Source organism: Oncorhynchus mykiss, chromosome 15 (assembly GCF_057628025.1).
Source record: "Oncorhynchus mykiss isolate SJ-2025 chromosome 15, ASM5762802v1, whole genome shotgun sequence".
NCBI lineage: Eukaryota > Metazoa > Chordata > Actinopteri > Salmoniformes > Salmonidae > Oncorhynchus > Oncorhynchus mykiss.
In genome coordinates this window covers 84,343,801-84,363,062 of record NC_143036.1, presented here as the reverse complement: position 1 = coordinate 84,363,062, position 19,262 = coordinate 84,343,801, and the positions used below count along the sequence as shown (strand labels likewise).

At 50.3% G+C, this 19,262-nt stretch overlaps 1 protein-coding gene and 1 long non-coding RNA gene across 3 annotated transcripts in view; one reads left to right on the top strand and one right to left on the bottom strand.

Annotated features, from left to right (window-relative positions):
• Nucleotides 1-19,262, top strand: part of kiaa0930 — a 75,288-nt gene that overhangs the window by 7,701 nt on the left and 48,325 nt on the right. The window contains exon 3 of one of the 2 annotated variants that reach the window (XM_090201429.1): nt 18,432-18,583. The exons of the other annotated variant lie outside the window; for it this stretch is intronic. Coding sequence (XP_090057555.1) covers nt 18,432-18,583 — 152 coding nt within the window. The remainder of the gene's footprint in view (nt 1-18,431; nt 18,584-19,262) is intronic. 2 annotated transcript variants of the gene reach the window in all.
• LOC149978217 (uncharacterized) lies at nt 18,254-18,525 on the bottom strand. Its single transcript, XR_016486993.1, has 2 exons — nt 18,410-18,525; nt 18,254-18,331 (listed from the first exon to the last, which is right to left on the bottom strand). It is a non-coding gene; the product is annotated as an uncharacterized LOC149978217 (long non-coding RNA).

The window sequence follows — 19,262 nt, the reverse complement described above, 5'->3', positions numbered from 1 at the left end:
AGTTACTGATGGCCCTATGACTCCCTGCCCCACTACCCAGCCCTCTACTCTAGTTACTGATGGCCACGGCCCTATGACTCCCTGCCCCACTACCCAGCCCTCTACTCTAGTTACTGATGGCCACGGCCCTCTGATTCCCTGCCCCACTACCCAGTCCTCTACTATAGTTACTGATGGCCCTCTGACTCCCTGCCCCACTACCCAGCCCTCTACTCTAGTTACTGATGGCCCTATCACTCCCTGCCCCACTACCCAGTCCTCTACTATAGTTACTGATGGCCCTCTGACTCCCTGCCCCACTACCCAGCCCTCTACTCTAGTTACTGATGGCCCTATCACTCCCTGCCCCACTACCCAGTCCTCTACTCTAGTTACTGACGGCCACGGCCCTCTGACTATGACTCCCCGCCCCACTACCCAGTCCTCTACTCTAGTTACTGATGGCCACGGCCCTCTGACTATGACTCCCTGCCCCACTACCCAGTCCTCTACTCTAGTTACTGACGGCCACGGCCCTCTGACTCCCTGCCCCACTACCCAGCCCTCTACTCTAGTCACTGATGGCCCTCTGACTCCCTGCCCCACTACCCAGCCCTCTACTCTAGTCACTGATGGCCCTCTGACTCTGTGTCCCACTACCCAGCCCTCTACTCTAGTTACTAATGGCCACGCCCCTATGACTCCCTGCCCCACTACCCAGTCCTCTACTCTAGTTACTGATGGCCCTATGACTCCCTGTCCCACTACCCAGTCCTCTACTGTAGTTACTGATGGCCCTATGACTCCCTGTCCCACTACCCAGTCCTCTACTCTAGTTACTGATGGCCCTATGACTCTGACTCCCTGTCCCACTACCCAGTCCTCTACTCTAGTTACTGATGCTGTATGAGCATCTTGAGGAGGACTGCAGGTTATAGGACAATGAGGTCCTGTGTCATGAATTATCTCCCTCTGTCTCTCTCCTCTTGTGTCTCTGTCTCTCCTCTCTCTCCTCTCTCTCTGTCTCCTCTCTCTCTGTCTCTCTCTGCCATTCAGAGGGACCTACTGTTTGTCTCATATCTATTAACAGGAGACAATGGGAGGCTGTTAAACAACAGACAAGGGACACACTCAATATGTTTAGTTTAGAAAACGTTCATGTCCTCAATGAGGAGATATATTTGGCAGTAATTCCAGTACATACAGACCACATCCCATAAACAAGCAGAACACATAGCAGAGGAAAGAGGTTGAGTGATGTTTTAAACATGTCCTGTCTTTGTTCTACTACACTTATGATTAAGACTGTCAGAGCTCGTTGGACGATCCAGCGTTAACCAGTTAACACCTTGTTATTCTCCACTGGGACGTCAGTCAGTCTTAGAAGACCAAGCTAGTCTGTCTAATCTCTTTGACGAGGTACCACGTCTGGCTGTGTGTGTTCCTCTGTGACAACAGTATGGGTTTTATGTTGTAGTTCCCTGTTTGACAGACCACATCAGAGCGCTGGTCTTGTAGTATAAAGTCAACTGAAATAGTTGAAAAAGAAATAGTCACATTATAGCCTAACATTTTGACTGAGGAAACACAATAATAGATCTTGGTGATTCTCCTGTTGTCATGAGGTGTTCTAGAACAGAGCAGTGTTCTAGAACAGAGCAGTGTTCTAGAACAGAGCAGTGTTCTAGAACAGAGCAGTGTTCTAGAACAGAGCAGTGTTCTAGAACAGAGCAGAGCTGATGTGGAGTTCCACTCTCTGGGAGAGGAGCTGTACTCTATATATAGACCAACACTTTATCAATGTCTCTCTGGGAGAGGAGCTGTACTCCATATATAGACCAACACTTTATCAATGTCTCTCTGGGAGAGGAGCTGTACTCCATATATAGACCATGTCTCTCTGGTACTGCTGCTGTTCACTAGTAGTAGTCCTACCAGTCTGGTGGTGGTAGTGCTGCGTTCACTAGTAGTAGACCTACCAGTCTGGTGGTGGTAGTACTGCTGTTCACTAGTAGTAGACCTACCAGGCTGATGGTGGTAGTGCTGCTGTTCACTAGTAGTAGACCTACCAGGCTGATGGTGGATAACAGGAGAGGGCTGAGCACGCACCCTTGTGGGGTACCTGTGTTGATGGTCAGCGTAGCAGAGGTGTTGTTGTCAACCTTCACCACTTGGGGTCGTCCCGTCAGGATCCAGTTGCACAGGGTTTAGACCCAGGGCCCTGAGCTTAACGGTGAGTCTGTGCATCTGTTAGGGCGGTGTGTAAATTGAGGTGGGTTTAGGGTGTCAAAGTGAAAATGGTGCTTAACTAGCCTCTTATGACAAAATGAGTGCCAGTAATTTAATAGTTACCTTTGCATTCTTGGGTACAGGAACAATGGTGGACATCTTGAAGCAAGTGGGGACAACAGATTTGGTATATGGAGAGATTGAATATGTCCGTGAACACTTCAGCCAGCTGGTCTGCACATGCTCTGAGAATGCAGCTTGGGATGCCGTCTGGGCCTGCAGCCTTGTGAGGGTTAACACGCTTCAATGACTTACGTCAGCCATGGAGAAGAACAGTCCTCGAGAGCGTTAGGGGCCCGCGTCAACGGCTCGATGTTGTATTCTTCGAAGCGGGCGAAGGTGTTTTAGCTTGTCTTAGAGCGAGATGTCAGTGTCTTCGATGTGATTTGTCTGGAGTCCCTGCCACATACGTCTCGCGTCTGAGCAGTTGAATTGCAACTCCACTTTGTCTCTGTACTGTCATTTTGACTATTTGATTTTCTTACATGGGACATAGCTAGTCTGTTTGTACACGTCCATCTATCTACTCATCAGAGTGGGAACTACATCCTGTATGTACTTCCTGATGAACCCAGTCAGTGTTTATGTCGATACTATTCTGAGGCGACCCAAAACCATTTCCTAGACCGCGTGATCAAAACTATCTTGATACGTAGATTCCGATTGGTCAGACCTTACCACGGGTACTTCCTGTTGAAGTTTATGCCTAATAGGCGGGGAGGAGCAAAATGGAGGCGTGATTTGATTTGCTGAAGGGAAGGATGGGGAGGGCCTTGTAGCCGTCCCAGAAGAGAGAGTGGCAGTGATCCAGGGTCCGTGATGCGCGTGTAGCAATTTCCTCAGATTTCCTTTATTGAAGTCTCCAGCTACAATAAATGCGGCATCAGGATATGCGGTTTCCAGTTTGCACATAGTCCAATGTAGTTCCTTGAGAGCCGTCATGGTGTCAGCTTTGGGAGGGGGATATACTCAGCAGTGACAATGACTGAAGAAAATGATCTCCGGAGGCAATGCGATCGGCATTTGATAAGGAATTCCAGATCGGGAGAACAAAAGGACTTGTGTTCCTGTACGTTAACACAATCACACCATGACTAGTTAATCATGAAACAAACTTCTCCGCCTTTCTTTTACCCGGAGAGTTCTTGCTTCCTGTCTGCGCGATGGACGGAGGACCCCGCTGGCTGAATGGAATGGGACAATTATATCCGGAGAGAGCCATGATTCCGTAAAACAATATGTTACAGTCCATGACATCTCTCTGGAAGGAGATCCTCGCCCTGAACTCGTTTACTTTATGTGTCCAGGGACTGAACGTTAGCGAGTAAAATACTCTGAAGTGGTGTATGTGATGTACGCCTCCTGAGTCAGACTCGGGCCCCGCTCCTTCTACCTCTTCTCCAGCGTGGGCGTTTTGGTGCAGCCCCCGAGATGAGTAGAGCTGCAAACAAAGGATCCAAGAGTTATGTCTGGTGAGACCGACGATCTAATCCAACAGTTATGTCTGGTGACCGACCGACGATCTAATCCAACAGTAATGTCTGGTGACCGATGGACGATCTAATCCAACAGTTATGTCTGGTGACCGATGGACGATCTAATCCAAGAGTTATGTCTGGTGAGACCGACGATCTAATCCAACAGTTATGTCTGGTGACCGACCGACGATCTAATCCAACAGTAATGTCTGGTGACCGACCGACGATCTAATCCAACAGTAATGTCTGGTGACCGACCGACGATCTAATCCAACAGTAATGTCTGGTGACCGACCGACGATCTAATCCAACAGTAATGTCTGGTGACCGACCGACGATCTAATCCAACAGTAATGTCTGGTGACCGACCGACGATCTAATCCAACAGTAATGTCTGGTGACCGATCGACGATCTAATCCAACAGTTATGTCTGGTGACCGACCGACGATCTAATCCAACAGTAATGTCTGGTGAGACCGACGATCTAATCCAACAGTTATTTCTGTCTGTAGGTAAAAATACATGAAACGTTCTGAGAAAATAATGTAAGAAACAACAACGACAATTTTCAGATCTAAGCCAACTAGAAAGTGTCTTCCCTCAGGCCTGGAGGGAAGCAAAAAGTAATTCCGCTTCCCAAGAATAGCAAAGCTCTTTATTGGCTCAAACAGCCAACCAATCAGCCTGTTACCAACTCTTAATCAATCAATCAATCAAATTTATTTTATATAGCCCTTCGTACATCAGCTGATATCTCAAAGTGCTGTACAGAAACCCAGCCTAAAACCCCAAACAGCAAGCAATGCAGGTGAAGAAGCACGGTGGCTAGGAAAAACTCCCTAGAAAGGCCAAAACCTAGGAAGAAACCTAGAGAGGAACCAGGCTATGTGGGGTGGCCAGTCCTCTTCTGGCTGTGCCGGGTGGAGATTATAACAAAACATGGTCAAGATGTTCAAATGTTCATAAATGACCAGCATGGTCGAATAATAATAATAATAAGGCAGAATAGTTGAAACTGGAGCAGCAGCACAGTCAGGTGGACTGGGGACAGCAAGGAGTCATCATGTCAGGTATTCCTGGGGCATGGTCCTAGGGCTCAGGTCCTCCGAGAGAGAGAAAGAAAGAGAGAATTAGAGAGAGCATATGTGGGATGGCCAGTCCTCTTCTGGCTGTGCCGGGTGGAGATTATAACAGAACATGGCCAAGATGTTCAAATGTTCATAAATGATCAGCATGGTCGAATAATAATAAGGCAGAACAGTTGAAACTGGAGCAGCAGCACAGCCAGGTGGACTGGGGACAGCAAGGAGTCATCATGTCAGGTAGTCCTGGGGCATGGTCCTAGGGCTCAGGTCCTCCGAGAGAGAGAAAGAGAGAAGGAGAGAATTAGAGAACGCACACTTAGATTCACACAGGACACCGAATAGGACAGGAGAAGTACTCCAGATATAACAAACTGACCCTAGCCCCCCGACACATAAACTACTGCAGCATAAATACTGGAGGCTGAGACAGGATAAGGGTTGGTAACAGGGTTGGTAACAGGGTTGGTAACAGGGTTGGTAACAGGGTTATGGGTTGGTAACAGGGTTATGGGTTGGTAACAGGGTTGGTAACAGGGTTATGGGTTGGTAACAGGGTTGGTAACAGGGTTGGTAACAGGCTGATTGGTTGGCTGTTTGAGCCAGTAAAGTGTGCTTTACTTTAGCTTCCCTCCAGGCCTGAGGACACTTTCTAGTTGGCTTAGATTGAAGATATGGCAAATAGGAGTCGCAATATCATCCACTATTGTCCTCCGTAGTTTTCCATCCAGGTCGTCAGACCCCGGTGGCTTGTCATTGTTGATAGACAACAATAATCTTTTTTACTATCATTATTTTATGTAATTTATCTTTGTTTCATAGTGTAGTTTATTTTTTTTTTTTAAATTGTTCAGTTAAGTCACACGATTTCTTAATTTGCAGTACGTTTGCCAATCGGCTGCATCCAGACTTCATTTGCTATTCCTTTTGCCCTTCATCCCATAAAATGTTCAATTTCTCATCAATCAACAGGGATTGAACAGTTTTTATAGTAATTTTTCTTACTAGGTGCTTATTAGTAACTGGGAAGTGCAGCGTCTGGTTGTTCCTCATTACACACCACAGACCAGGAAATAGGATTGATTAAAGTCACCTTGTCCTAGAGAGATTTAAACAGATTTGTCTGTCTGTTGCCACATGGGTTCATGAGTCAAACTGACTGATGATGAGTCTACACACAGCACCGAGACTCTCTCTCTCTCCTGACATCAACCACAGCCCTTCTGCATCCAGACTCTGAGTTTAAGGGCTTTATTGGCATGGGAAACTTATGTTTACATTGACAAAGCAAGTGAAATGCATAATAAACAGAAGTGAAATGAACAGTAAAACAGTAAACATTACTCACATGTATTTTTTAAATGTTTAAATAGGGACATTTCAAATGTCATTAATTATATATATACAGTGTTGTGATGATGTGCAAATAGTTAAAGTACAAAAGGGAAAATAAATAAGCATAAATATGGGTTGTATTTACAATGGTTTGTTCTTCACTGGTTGCCCTTTTCTCGTGGCAACAGGTCACACATCTTGCTGTTGTGATGGCACACTGTGGTATTTCACCCAGTGGATATGGGAGTTTATCAAAATTGGATTTGTTTTCAAATTCTTTGTGGATCTGTGTAATCTGAGGGAAATATGTGTCACTAATATGGTCATACATTTGGCAGGAGGTCAGGAAGTGCAGCTCTGTTTCCACCTCATTTTGTGGGCAGTGTGCACATAGCCTGTCTTCTCTTGAGAGCCAGGTCTGCCTACGGCGGCCTTTCTCAATAGCAAGGCTATGCTCACTGAGTCTGTACATAGTCAAAGCTTTCCTTAAGTTTGGGTCAGTCACAGTGGTCAGGTTCATCTCGCTGTAGGGGTTGGCTTTGTTGTGGAAGGTTTGTGTGTGTGTTGAAGAGGGTGGGGGATTAAGCTGCGTCCCCGTCTCACCCCACGTTTTGATTTGTTTCTTTGACAATAAGGGTGTGCAGGGTGAATCTGTGGTCCGTTGTACTTTAATAAGGTGTCCACCAACTAGCCTCCCGGTAGCCACTCGCTCTACATCCACCAACTAGCCCCCCGGTAGCCACTCGCTCTACATCCACCAACTAGCCTCCCGGTAGCCACTCGCTCTACATCCACCAACTAGCCTCCCAGTAGCCACTCGCTCTACATCCACCAACTAGCCTCCCAGTAGCCACTCGCTCTACATCCACCAACTAGCCTCCCGGTAGCCACTCGCTCTACATCCACCAACTAGCCTCCCGGTAGCCACTCGCTCTACATCCACCAACTAGCCTCCCGGTAGCCACTCGCTCTACATCCACCAACTAGCCTCCCAGTAGCCTCTCGCTCTACATCCACCAACTAGCCTCCCGGTAGCCACTCGCTCTACATCCACCAACTAGCCTCCCGGTAGCCACTCGCTCTACATCCACCAACTAGCCACTCGCTCTACATCCACCGACTAGCCTCCCAGTAGCCACTCGCTCTACATCCACCAACTAGCCTCCCGGTAGCCACTCGCTCTACATCCACCAACTAGCCTCCCGGTAGCCACTCGCTCTACATCCACCAACTAGCCTCCCAGTAGCCTCTCGCTCTACATCCACCAACTAGCCTCCCGGTAGCCACTTGCTCTACATCCACCAACTAGCCTCCCGGTAGCCACTCGCTCTACATCCACCAACTAGCCACTCGCTCTACATCCACCGACTAGCCTCCCAGTAGCCTCTCGCTCTACATCCACCAACTAGCCTCCCGGTAGCCACTTGCTCTACATCCACCAACTAGCCTCCCGGTAGCCACTCGCTCTACATCCACCAACTAGCCACTCGCTCTACATCCACCGACTAGCCTCCCAGTAGCCACTCGCTCTACATCCACCAACTAGCCTCCCAGTAGCCACTCGCTCTACATCCACCAACTAGCCTCCCGGTAGCCACTCGCTCTACATCCACCAACTAGCCACTCGCTCTACATCCACCGACTAGCCTCCCAGTAGCCACTCGCTCTACATCCACCAACTAGCCTCCCAGTAGCCACTCGCTCTACATCCACCAACTAGCCTCCCGGTAGCCACTCGCTCTACATCCACCAACTAGCCTCCCGGTAGCCACTCGCTCTACATCCACCAACTAGCCTCCCAGTAGCCTCTCGCTCTACATCCACCAACTAGCCTCCCGGTAGCCACTTGCTCTACATCCACCAACTAGCCTCCCGGTAGCCACTCGCTCTACATCCACCAACTAGCCTCCCGGTAGCCACTTGCTCTACATCCACCAACTAGCCTCCCGGTAGCCACTCGCTCTACATCCACCAACTAGCCACTCGCTCTACATCTACCAACTAGCCTCCCGGTAGCCTCTCGCTCTACATCCACCAACTAGCCTCCCGGTAGCCACTTGCTCTACATCCACCAACTAGCCTCCCGGTAGCCACTCGCTCTACATCCACCAACTAGCCTCCCGGTAGCCACTCGCTCTACATCCACCAACTAGCCACTCGCTCTACATCCACCGACTAGCCTCCCGGTAGCCACTTGCTCTACATCCACCAACTAGCCTCCCGGTAGCCACTCGCTCTACATCCACCAACTAGCCACTCGCTCTACATCCACCAACTAGCCTCCCGGTAGCCTCTCGCTCTACATCCACCAACTAGCCTCCCGGTAGCCACTTGCTCTACATCCACCAACTAGCCTCCCAGTAGCCTCTCGCTCTACATCCACCAACTAGCCTCCCGGTAGCCACTCGCTCTACATCCACCAACTAGCCACTCGCTCTACATCCACCGACTAGCCTCCCGGTAGCCTCTCGCTCTACATCCACCAACTAGCCTCCCGGTAGCCACTTGCTCTACATCCACCAACTAGCCTCCCGGTAGCCACTCGCTCTACATCCACCAACTAGCCTCCCGGTAGCCACTCGCTCTACATCCACCAACTAGCCTCCCGGTAGCCACTCGCTCTACATCCACCAACTAGCCTCCCAGTAGCCTCTCGCTCTACATCCACCAACTAGCCTCCCGGTAGCCACTTGCTCTACATCCACCAACTAGCCTCCCGGTAGCCACTCGCTCTACATCCACCAACTAGCCACTCGCTCTACATCCACCGACTAGCCTCCCAGTAGCCACTCGCTCTACATCCACCAACTAGCCTCCCGGTAGCCACTCGCTCTACATCCACCAACTAGCCTCCCGGTAGCCACTCGCTCTACATCCACCAACTAGCCTCCCGGTAGCCACTCGCTCTACATCCACCAACTAGCCTCCCGGTAGCCACTCGCTCTACATCCACCAACTAGCCTCCCGGTAGCCACTCGCTCTACATCCACCAACTAGCCTCCCGGTAGCCACTCGCTCTACATCCACCTGCTAGCCTCCCGGTAGCCACTCGCTCTACATCCACCAGCTAGCCTCCCGGTAGCCACTCGCTCTACATCCACCAACTAGCCTCCCGGTAGCCTCTCGCTCTACATCCACCAACTAGCCTCCCGGTAGCCACTTGCTCTACATCCACCAACTAGCCTCCCGGTAGCCACTCGCTCTACATCCACCAACTAGCCACTCGCTCTACATCCACCGACTAGCCTCCCAGTAGCCACTCGCTCTACATCCACCAACTAGCCTCCCAGTAGCCACTCGCTCTACATCCACCAACTAGCCTCCCGGTAGCCACTCGCTCTACATCCACCAACTAGCCACTCGCTCTACATCCACCGACTAGCCTCCCAGTAGCCACTCGCTCTACATCCACCAACTAGCCTCCCAGTAGCCACTCGCTCTACATCCACCAACTAGCCTCCCGGTAGCCACTCGCTCTACATCCACCAACTAGCCTCCCGGTAGCCACTCGCTCTACATCCACCAACTAGCCTCCCAGTAGCCTCTCGCTCTACATCCACCAACTAGCCTCCCGGTAGCCACTTGCTCTACATCCACCAACTAGCCTCCCGGTAGCCACTCGCTCTACATCCACCAACTAGCCACTCGCTCTACATCCACCGACTAGCCTCCCAGTAGCCACTCGCTCTACATCCACCAACTAGCCTCCCGGTAGCCACCCGCTCTACATCCACCAACTAGCCTCCCGGTAGCCACCCGCTCTACATCCACCAACTAGCCTCCCGGTAGCCACTCGCTCTACATCCACCAACTAGCCTCCCGGTAGCCACTCGCTCTACATCCACCAACTAGCCTCCCGGTAGCCACTCGCTCTACATCCACCAACTAGCCTCCCGGTAGCCACTCGCTCTACATCCACCAACTAGCCTCCCGGTAGCCACTCGCTCTACATCCACCAGCTAGCCTCCCGGTAGCCACTCGCTCTACATCCACCAGCTAGCCTCCCGGTAGCCACTCGCTCTACATCCACCAACTAGCCTCCCGGTAGCCTCTCGCTCTACATCCACCAACTAGCCTCCCGGTAGCCTCTCGCTCTACATCCACCAACTAGCCTCCCGGTAGCCACTTGCTCTACATCCACCAACTAGCCTCCCGGTAGCCACTCGCTCTACATCCACCAACTAGCCACTCGCTCTACATCCACCGACTAGCCTCCCAGTAGCCACTCGCTCTACATCCACCAACTAGCCTCCCGGTAGCCACTCGCTCTACATCCACCAACTAGCCTCCCGGTAGCCACTCGCTCTACATCCACCAACTAGCCTCCCGGTAGCCACTCGCTCTACATCCACCAACTAGCCTCCCGGTAGCCACTCGCTCTACATCCACCAACTAGCCTCCCGGTAGCCACTCGCTCTACATCCACCAACTAGCCTCCCGGTAGCCACTCGCTCTACATCCACCAACTAGCCTCCCGGTAGCCACTCGCTCTACATCCACCAACTAGCCTCCCGGTAGCCACTCGCTCTACATCCACCAGCTAGCCTCCCGGTAGCCACTCGCTCTACATCCACCAGCTAGCCTCCCGGTAGCCACTCGCTCTACATCCACCAGCTAGCCTCCCGGTAGCCACTCGCTCTACATCCACCAGCTAGCCTCCCGGTAGCCACTCGCTCTACATCCACCAGCTAGCCTCCCGGTAGCCACTCGCTCTACATCCACCAGCTAGCCTCCCGGTAGCCACTCGCTCTACATCCACCAGCTAGCCTCCCGGTAGCCACTCGCTCTACATCCACCAGCTAGCCTCCCGGTAGCCACTCGCTCTACATCCACCAGCTAGCCTCCCGGTAGCCACTCGCTCTACATCCACCAACTAGCCTCCCGGTAGCCACTCGCTCTACATCCACCAACTAGCCTCCCGGTAGCCACTCGCTCTACATCCACCAACTAGCCTCCCGGTAGCCACTCGCTCTACATCCACCAACTAGCCTCCCGGTAGCCACTCGCTCTACATCCACCAACTAGCCTCCCGGTAGCCACTCCCTCTACATCCACCAACTAGCCTCCCGGTAGCCACTCGCTCTACATCCACCAACTAGCCTCCCGGTAGCCACTCGCTCTACATCCACCAACTAGCCTCCCGGTAGCCACTCGCTCTACATCCACCAACTAGCCTCCCGGTAGCCACTCGCTCTACATCCACCAACTAGCCTCCCGGTAGCCACTCGCTCTACATCCACCAACTAGCCTCCCGGTAGCCACTCGCTCTACATCCACCAACTAGCCTCCCGGTAGCCACTCGCTCTACATCCACCAACTAGCCTCCCGGTAGCCACTCGCTCTACATCCACCAACTAGCCTCCCGGTAGCCACTCGCTCTACATCCACCAACTAGCCTCCCGGTAGCCACTCGCTCTACATCCACCAACTAGGCACTCGCTCTACATCCACCAACTAGCCCCCCGGTAGCCACTCGCTCTACATCCACCAATTAGCCACTCGCTCTACATCCACCAACTAGCCTCCCGGTAGCCACTCGCTCTACATCCACCAACTAGCTCTACATCCACCAACTAGCTCTACATCCACCAACTAGCCTCCCGGTAGCCACAGGGCCCTATTCCCTATATAGTAATACTATTATAGACCAGGCTCCATAAGGCTACTGTTCTAGGTAGGAGGCTTCTTGTATCTGTGTCTGTGTTGCACCACGTTGGAGAAAACAGGCCCTGCTCCTTTCGCTTCTCTCTCCCCCTCTCCTCCCTCTCTCTTCCTCCCCCTCTCCTCCCTCTCTCTCCCTTCCCCTCTCCTCCCTTCTCACCTTCCCCACCTCTCTCCCCACTCCTCTCACTCCCTCCCTCCTCACACTCTCTCCCTCCCCCTTCTCTCTGCCCCCTCTCCTCCCTCCCTCCTCACACTCTCTCTCTCCCCCTTCTCCCTCCTCACCTCTCACCTTCCCCCTCTCCTCCCTCCCCCTCACCTCTCCCCTTCCCTGTGTAGTGAGGGGAGTGGAGAAGGCTGTGAAGGGAGAAACGGTGAGCTCATGGTTGAGTCCAGAGGACAAATCAGTGGTCAAATCCTGCTGCTGTCAGCATCCTGGATGAACTCCCTCCCCCTCTCTCTCCCACTCCTCTCCCTCCCCCTCTCTCTCCCACTCCTCTCCCTCCCCCTCTCTCTCCCACTCCTCTCCCTCTCTCCCTCCTTGCTTTTCCATGACGGGCCAGATATCGAGGAGGGGAGAACAGAGGACAACACTGCAGGACAAGGACAAACTCATCAGTCGTCTCCAGGATTGTCTCACTATCTGCCAGACAGCAGTGTGTCTGTCACTTCTAGCCAGTCTTGTGTTCCTCTGGTGTGGAAGAGGTATTGATTTGGAATCAGTCCTCCTCTGTCCTCCTCCAGGCTCAGGATGAGACGCAGGCTGTGTCCCAACATGGCACCCTATTCTCTCCTACCTCGTCTCACTTCTCTCCTTGCTCTAGATCAGAACAGGGTGCCATTTGGCACGGAGCCTGAGCCACACAGTAATGAACAACCTTTGTGGTGATTCTCTCCTCCAGTCAGCATCAGGGGGAAAGAGTTGTTGTCTGTTGTGACATCAAGGGATGGCAGGGTAGAGGTTCTGTTGTGATAACAAGGGATGGCAGGGTAGAGGTTCTGTTGTGACAACAAGGGATGGCAGGGTAGAGGTTCTGTTGTGACAACAAGGGATGGCAGGGTAGAGGTTCTGTTGTGACAACAAGGGATGGCAGGGTCGAGGTTCTGTTGTGACATCAAGGGATGGCAGGGTCGAGGTTCTGTTGTGACAACGGATGGCAGGGTCGAGGTTCTGTTGTGACAACAAGGGATGGCAGGGTAGAGGTTCTGTTGTGACAACAAGGGATGGCAGGGTCGAGGTTCTGTTGTGACAACAAGGGATGGCAGGGTAGAGGTTCTGTTGTGACATCAAGGGATGGCAGGGTAGAGGTTCTGTTGTGACAACAAGGGATGGCAGGGTAGAGGTTCTGTTGTGACAACAAGGGATGACACATCCCGGACGAGGCTGGGCCAAACCCTCCCCTAACCCGGACGACGCTGGGCCAAACCCTCCCCTAACCCGGACGAGGCTGGGCCAAACCCTCCCCTAACCCGGAGGAGGCTGGGCCAAACCCTCCCCTAACCCGGAGGAGGCTGGGCCAAACCCTCCCCTAACCCGGACGAGGCTGGGCCAAACCCTCCCCTAACCCGGAGGACGCTGGGCCAAACCCTCCCCTAACCCGGAGGACGCTGGGCCAAACCCTCCCCTAACCCGGACGACGCTGGGACAAACCCTCCCCTAACCCGGACGACGCTGGGACAAACCCTCCCCTAACCCGGACGACGCTGGGACAAACCCTCCCCTAACCCGGACGACGCTGGGACAAACCCTCCCCTAACCCGGACAACGCAGGGCCAATTGTGTGTCGCCTCATAGGTCTCCCGGTCACGGCCGGCTGTGACACAGCTTGGGATCGAACCCGAGGCTGTAGTGACACCGCAAGCACTGCGCCACTCGGGAGGCAAGACCCGTGAGCTCTTGTTGCTCATGGAAGCAGTCAGGTGGTGGGTGAGTCGTGGTCACTGATGACTGGCCTATGTGCTGGTGTGTGTGTGTGTGACTATCCTGATGACTAGCCTGTGTATGTGTGTGTGTGTGACTATCCTCAGTAGCCTGTGTACTGGTGTGTGTGTGTGACTATCCTGATGACTATCCTCAATAGCCTGTGTACTGGTGTGTGTGTGTGTGTGTGTGTGTGTGTGTGTGTGTGTGTGTGTGTGTGTGACTATCCTGATGACTAGCCTGTGTGCTGGTGTGTGTGTGTGTGACTATCCTGATGACTAGCCTCAGTAGCCTGAGTACTGGTGTGTGTGACTCCTGATGACTAGCCTGTGTACTGGTGTGTGTGTGTGACTAGCCTCAGTAGCCTGTGTACTGGTGTGTGTGTGTGACTATCCTGATGACTAGCCTCAGTAGCCTGAGTCTCTGTCAGGGGGAGAAGTTGTTGATGAGGAGATTTCCTGGAAGCAGTGTCCGCTTGGCTGGAGGTTTCATATAACTGCTGAAGTGTCTGTTAGCTCAGCCTCCCGGGTAGATATGAAATGCTGGCTGCATTCTGTACTCTGGAGGTTTCATATAACTGCTGAAGTGTCTGTTAGCTCAGCCTCCCGGGTAGATATGATATGCTGGCTGCATTCTGTACTCTGGTGGGGAATGTTCAGCAGCGCTGTCAGATTGTGTGTGTTGGGGCTCCCGGGTGGCGCAGCATCTCAGTACTAGAGGCGTCACTACAGACGCCCTGGTTCCCATCCAGGCTGAATCACAAGCGACCGTGATTGGGAGTCCCATAGGGCGGCGCACCATTGGCTCAGTGTCGTCCGGGGTAGGCCGTCCATTGGCTCAGTGTCGTCCGGGGGAGGCCGTCCATTGGCTCAGTGTCGTCCGCGGTTGGCCGGGGTAGGCCGTCCATTGGGAGTCCCATAGGGCGGCCCACCATTGGCTCAGTGTCGGCCGGGGGAGGCCCACCATTGGCTCAGTGTCGGCCGGGGGAGGCCCACCATTGGCTCAGTGTTGTCCGGGGTTGGCCGGGGGAGGCCCACCATTGGCTCAGTGTCGTCCGGTGTTGGCCGGGGGAGGCCCACCATTGGCTCAGTGTCGTCCGGGGTTGGCCGGGGGAGGCCCACCATTGGCTCAGTGTCGTCCGGGGTTGGCCGGGGGAGGCCCACCATTGGCTCAGTGTCGTCCGGGGTTGGCCGGGGGAGGCCCACCATTGGCTCAGTGTCGTCCGGGGTTGGCCGGGGGAGGCCCACCATTGTAAATGTAATCGTTTGTTCTTAACTGACTTGCCTTGTTATATAAAGGTAGAATAAAATAAAACAATCAGGCTCAGGAAATGTAGTGGTATTTCAGTTCCCTTTCGTTCTGTCTGTAGAAACTAGACTCGTCTGAGAGGAACAAAGGCTTCAGTTGCAGCATTTATGGTGTCAGCATTAAGAGGAGATTTCTTTGAATAATGTACACACATAGATAGATACAAGTTATTTGAACCAAATGCGATCTTTTTGACACCACGTTATTCGTCAACAATAATGAATTTCCAAAATTGAAGCGATCAAAGCCAGACAGCGCTTCAGTAGATTGAGTTACACTGAATTGAATCTCACTGTAATGAAATGGCATGGAGGAATGTGTTTCTCTGAATGAGCAGTTTAAACTGAATGGCCATTTTGTGTCAGAAGCTGCTGTCTTCCATTAGAGAAGAACCCTGTCTGTCTCTGAAATGGTAGCCCCATTGCCTATATAGTGCCCCAGTGAAACTATATGGAATGGAAACTACTGAGTCTATGGGCTCTGGTCAAAAGTAGTGCACAATGTACAGAGCCTTCAGGAAGTATTAACACTCCTGGACTTTTTCCACATTTTGTTGTGGAAGTGGGATTAAACTGGATTCTGTTGTCATTTTGTTGTGGAAGTGGGATTAAACTGGATTCTGTTGTCATTTTGTTGAAGTGGGATTAAACTGGATTCTGTTGTCATTTTGTTGAAGTGGGATTAAACTGGATTCTGTTGTCATTTTGTTGAAGTGGGATTAAACTGGATTCTGTTGTCATTTTGTTGAAGTGGGATTAAACTGGATTAAGTTGTCATTTTGTTGAAGTGGGATTAAACTGGATTCTGTTGTCATTTTGTTGAAGTGGGATTAAACTGGATTAAATTGTCATTTTGTTGAAGTGGGATTAAACTGGATTCTGTTGTCATTTTGTTGAAGTGGGATTAAACTGGATTCTGTTGTCATTTTGTTGAAGTGGGATTAAACTGGATTAAGTTGTCATTTTGTTGAAGTGGGATTAAACTGGATTCTGTTGTCATTTTGTTGAAGTGGGATTAAACTGGATTAAATTGTCATTTTGTTGAAGTGGGATTAAACTGGATTCTGTTGTCATTTTGTTGTGGGATTAAACTGGATTATGTTGTCATTTTGTTGTGGGATTAAACTGGATTCTGTTGTCATTTTGTTGTGGGATTAAAATGGATTCTGTTGTCATTTTGTTGTGGGATTAAACTGGATTATGTTGTCATTTTGTTGTGGGATTAAACTGGATTCTGTCGTCATTTTGTTGTGGGATTAAACTGGATTCTGTCGTCATTTTGTTGTGGGATTAAAATGGATTCTGTTGTCATTTTGTTGTGGGATTAAACTGGATTATGTTGTCATTTTGTTGTGGGATTAAACTGGATTCTGTCGTCATTTTGTTGTCAACGATCTACACAAAATGCGCTGTCAAAGTGCTTAACAAATTCTAACATATTTGTAAAGCACTTGTATATCTTGATTATATAATTATTCATCCACTTTAGCAGTGATTACAGCTGTGAGTCTTTCTGGGTAAGTCTCTTAATAGTGATTACAGCTGTGAGTCTTTCTGGGGACGTCTCTAAGAGCTGTGAGTCTTTCTGGGTAAGTCACTAAGAGCTTTGCAAACCTGGATTGTACAATATTTGCAATTTTTTTTTAAATTCTTCAAGCTCTGTCAAGATGGTTGTTGATCATTGCTCGACAGACATGTTCAGATGTTGCCATAGATTTCCAAGCAGATGTAAGTGAAAACTGTAACTCAGGAACATTCACTGTCTTCTTGGTAAGCAACTCCAGTGTAGATGTGCCCTTGTGTTTTAGGTTATTGTCCTGCTGAAAAGGGGAATTCATCTCCCAGTGTCTGGTGGAAAGCAGACTGAACCAGGGTTTCTCTAGGATTTTGCCTGTGTTCAGCCATAACATGATCCAGCCACCACTATACTAGACAATATGGAGAGTGGTGCTCAGTGTTGTATTGGATTTGCCCCAAACATAACACTTTGTATTCAGGACATGAAGTTAATTTGCCAATTTCTTTTGCAGTTTTACTTTAGTGTCTTGTTGTAAACAGGATGCATGTTTTGGGATATTTGTTATTCTGTACAGGCGTCCTTCTTTCCACTCTGTCATTTAGATTAGTATTGTGGAGTAACTACAATGTTGTTGATCCATCCACAGAGTTTCTCCTGTCACAGCCATTAAACTCTGTAACAGTTTTAAAGTCTGTGTCATTTAGGTTAGTATTGTGGAGTAACTACAATGTTGTTGATCCATCCTCAGTTTTCTCCTATCACAGCCATTAAACTCTAACTGTTTAAAGTCACTATTGGCCTCGTGGTGAAATCCCTGAGTGGTTTCTTTCCTCTCTGGCAACTGAGTTAAGGATGCCTGTATCGTTGTAATGACTGGGTGTATTAATACACCATCCATAGTGTAGTAACTCCACCGTGCTCTAACGGATATTCAATGTCAGCTTTTTAACATTTTTACCCATCTACCAATAGGTGCCCTTCTTTGCAACGTAAAACCTCCCTGGTCTTTGCGGTTGAATCTGTGTTTTGAAATTCACTCCTCGACTGAGGGACCTCACAGATAATTGTATGTGTGGGGGTACGGAGACGAGGTCGTCATTTAAAAAAATCATGCTAAACATTATTATTGCACACAGAGTGAGTCCATGCAACTTTATTATGTGACTTGTTAAGCAACATTTTGACTCCTGAACGTATTTAGGCTCCTTGACATAACAAATGGGGTTGAATACTTTCTGACTGAAGATATTTCTGCTTTTCATTATGAATTAATTTGTAAAAAATGAATAAATCTAAAAACAAAATTCCACTTTGGCATTGTGGAGTATCGTGTGTAGATCAGTGACCAGATAAAATGTCAATGTGATCCATTTAAAATGTCTGTAACACGACGACATGTGGAACAAGTCGAAGGGTGTGAGTACTTCCTGTATGGATGCCGTTTAGGATGGACAGTAGAGGTCGAAAAATCCTAATCGGTCGACCTCTAATGGAAAGCCTGAGATTTAACATCACCTCCAGTCCATCTCCCTGAGGACCAAAGCCAATAGCCACCGAGACTTATTACAGACCGTTTCTCTTCGAGTTTACTGTAAATCAGGAGTGGCCCGGTCCCGTCCTCCTCTTGCTCTGATAACTGTGATAGGACCGTTCCAGGGTGTTTTAAGGTCTGACCTCTGTGTTTTCTGATCCAGGGTGTTTTAAGGTCTGACCTCTGTGTTTTCTGATCCAGGGTGTTTTAAGGTCTGACCTCTGACCTCTCTGTGTTTTCTGATCCAGGGTGTTTTAAGGTCTGACCTCTCTGTGTTTTTTGATCCAGGGTGTTTTAAGGTCTGACCTCTCTGTGTTTTTTGATCCAGGGTGTTTTAAGGACGACCGCATCGTGTTCTGGACATGGATGTTCTCCACGTACTTCATGGAGAAGCTGTCGCCGCGGGAACAGGACGACATGTTGTTTTACGTCCGCAGGAAGCTGTCATACGTCAGCCCCGACCAATCAGAGGGCAAGAAGGTGAGTGAGTGAGTGAGACGGTCTCTGGCAGAAGTTGTTTTCCCTTCACCTCAGTGTGTGTGTGGTTTGTTACTGTTGCTCTGTGACACAGTATAGTACAGTGTGTGTGGTGTGTTACTGTTGCTCTGTGACACAGTATAGTACAGTGTGTGTGGTGTGTTACTGTTGCTCTGGGACACAGTATAGTACAGTGTGTGTGGTGTGTTACTGTTGCTCTGGGACACAGTATAGTACAGTGTGTGTGTGTGGTGTGTTACTGTTACTCTGGGACACAGTATAGTACAGTGTGTGTGTGTGGTGTGTTACTGTTGCTCTGGGACACAGTATAGTACAGTGTGTGTGGTGTGGTTTGTTACTGTTGCTCTGGGACACAGTATAGTAAAGTGTGTATAGTACTGTGTGTGGTGTGTTACTGTTGCTCTGGGACACAGTATAGTACAGTGTGTGTGGTGTGTTACTGTTGCTCTGGGACACAGTATAGTACAGTGTGTGTGGTGTGTTACTGTTGCTCTGGGCCCTGAGTACCAGGCCATTAGGACCTGACGGAGGGACAATAGAGCCCTGAGTACCAGGCCATTAGGACCTGGCGGAGGGACAATAGAGCCCTGAGTACCAGGCCATTAGGACCTGATGGAGGGACAATAGAGCCCTGAGTACCAGGCCATTAGGACCTGATGGA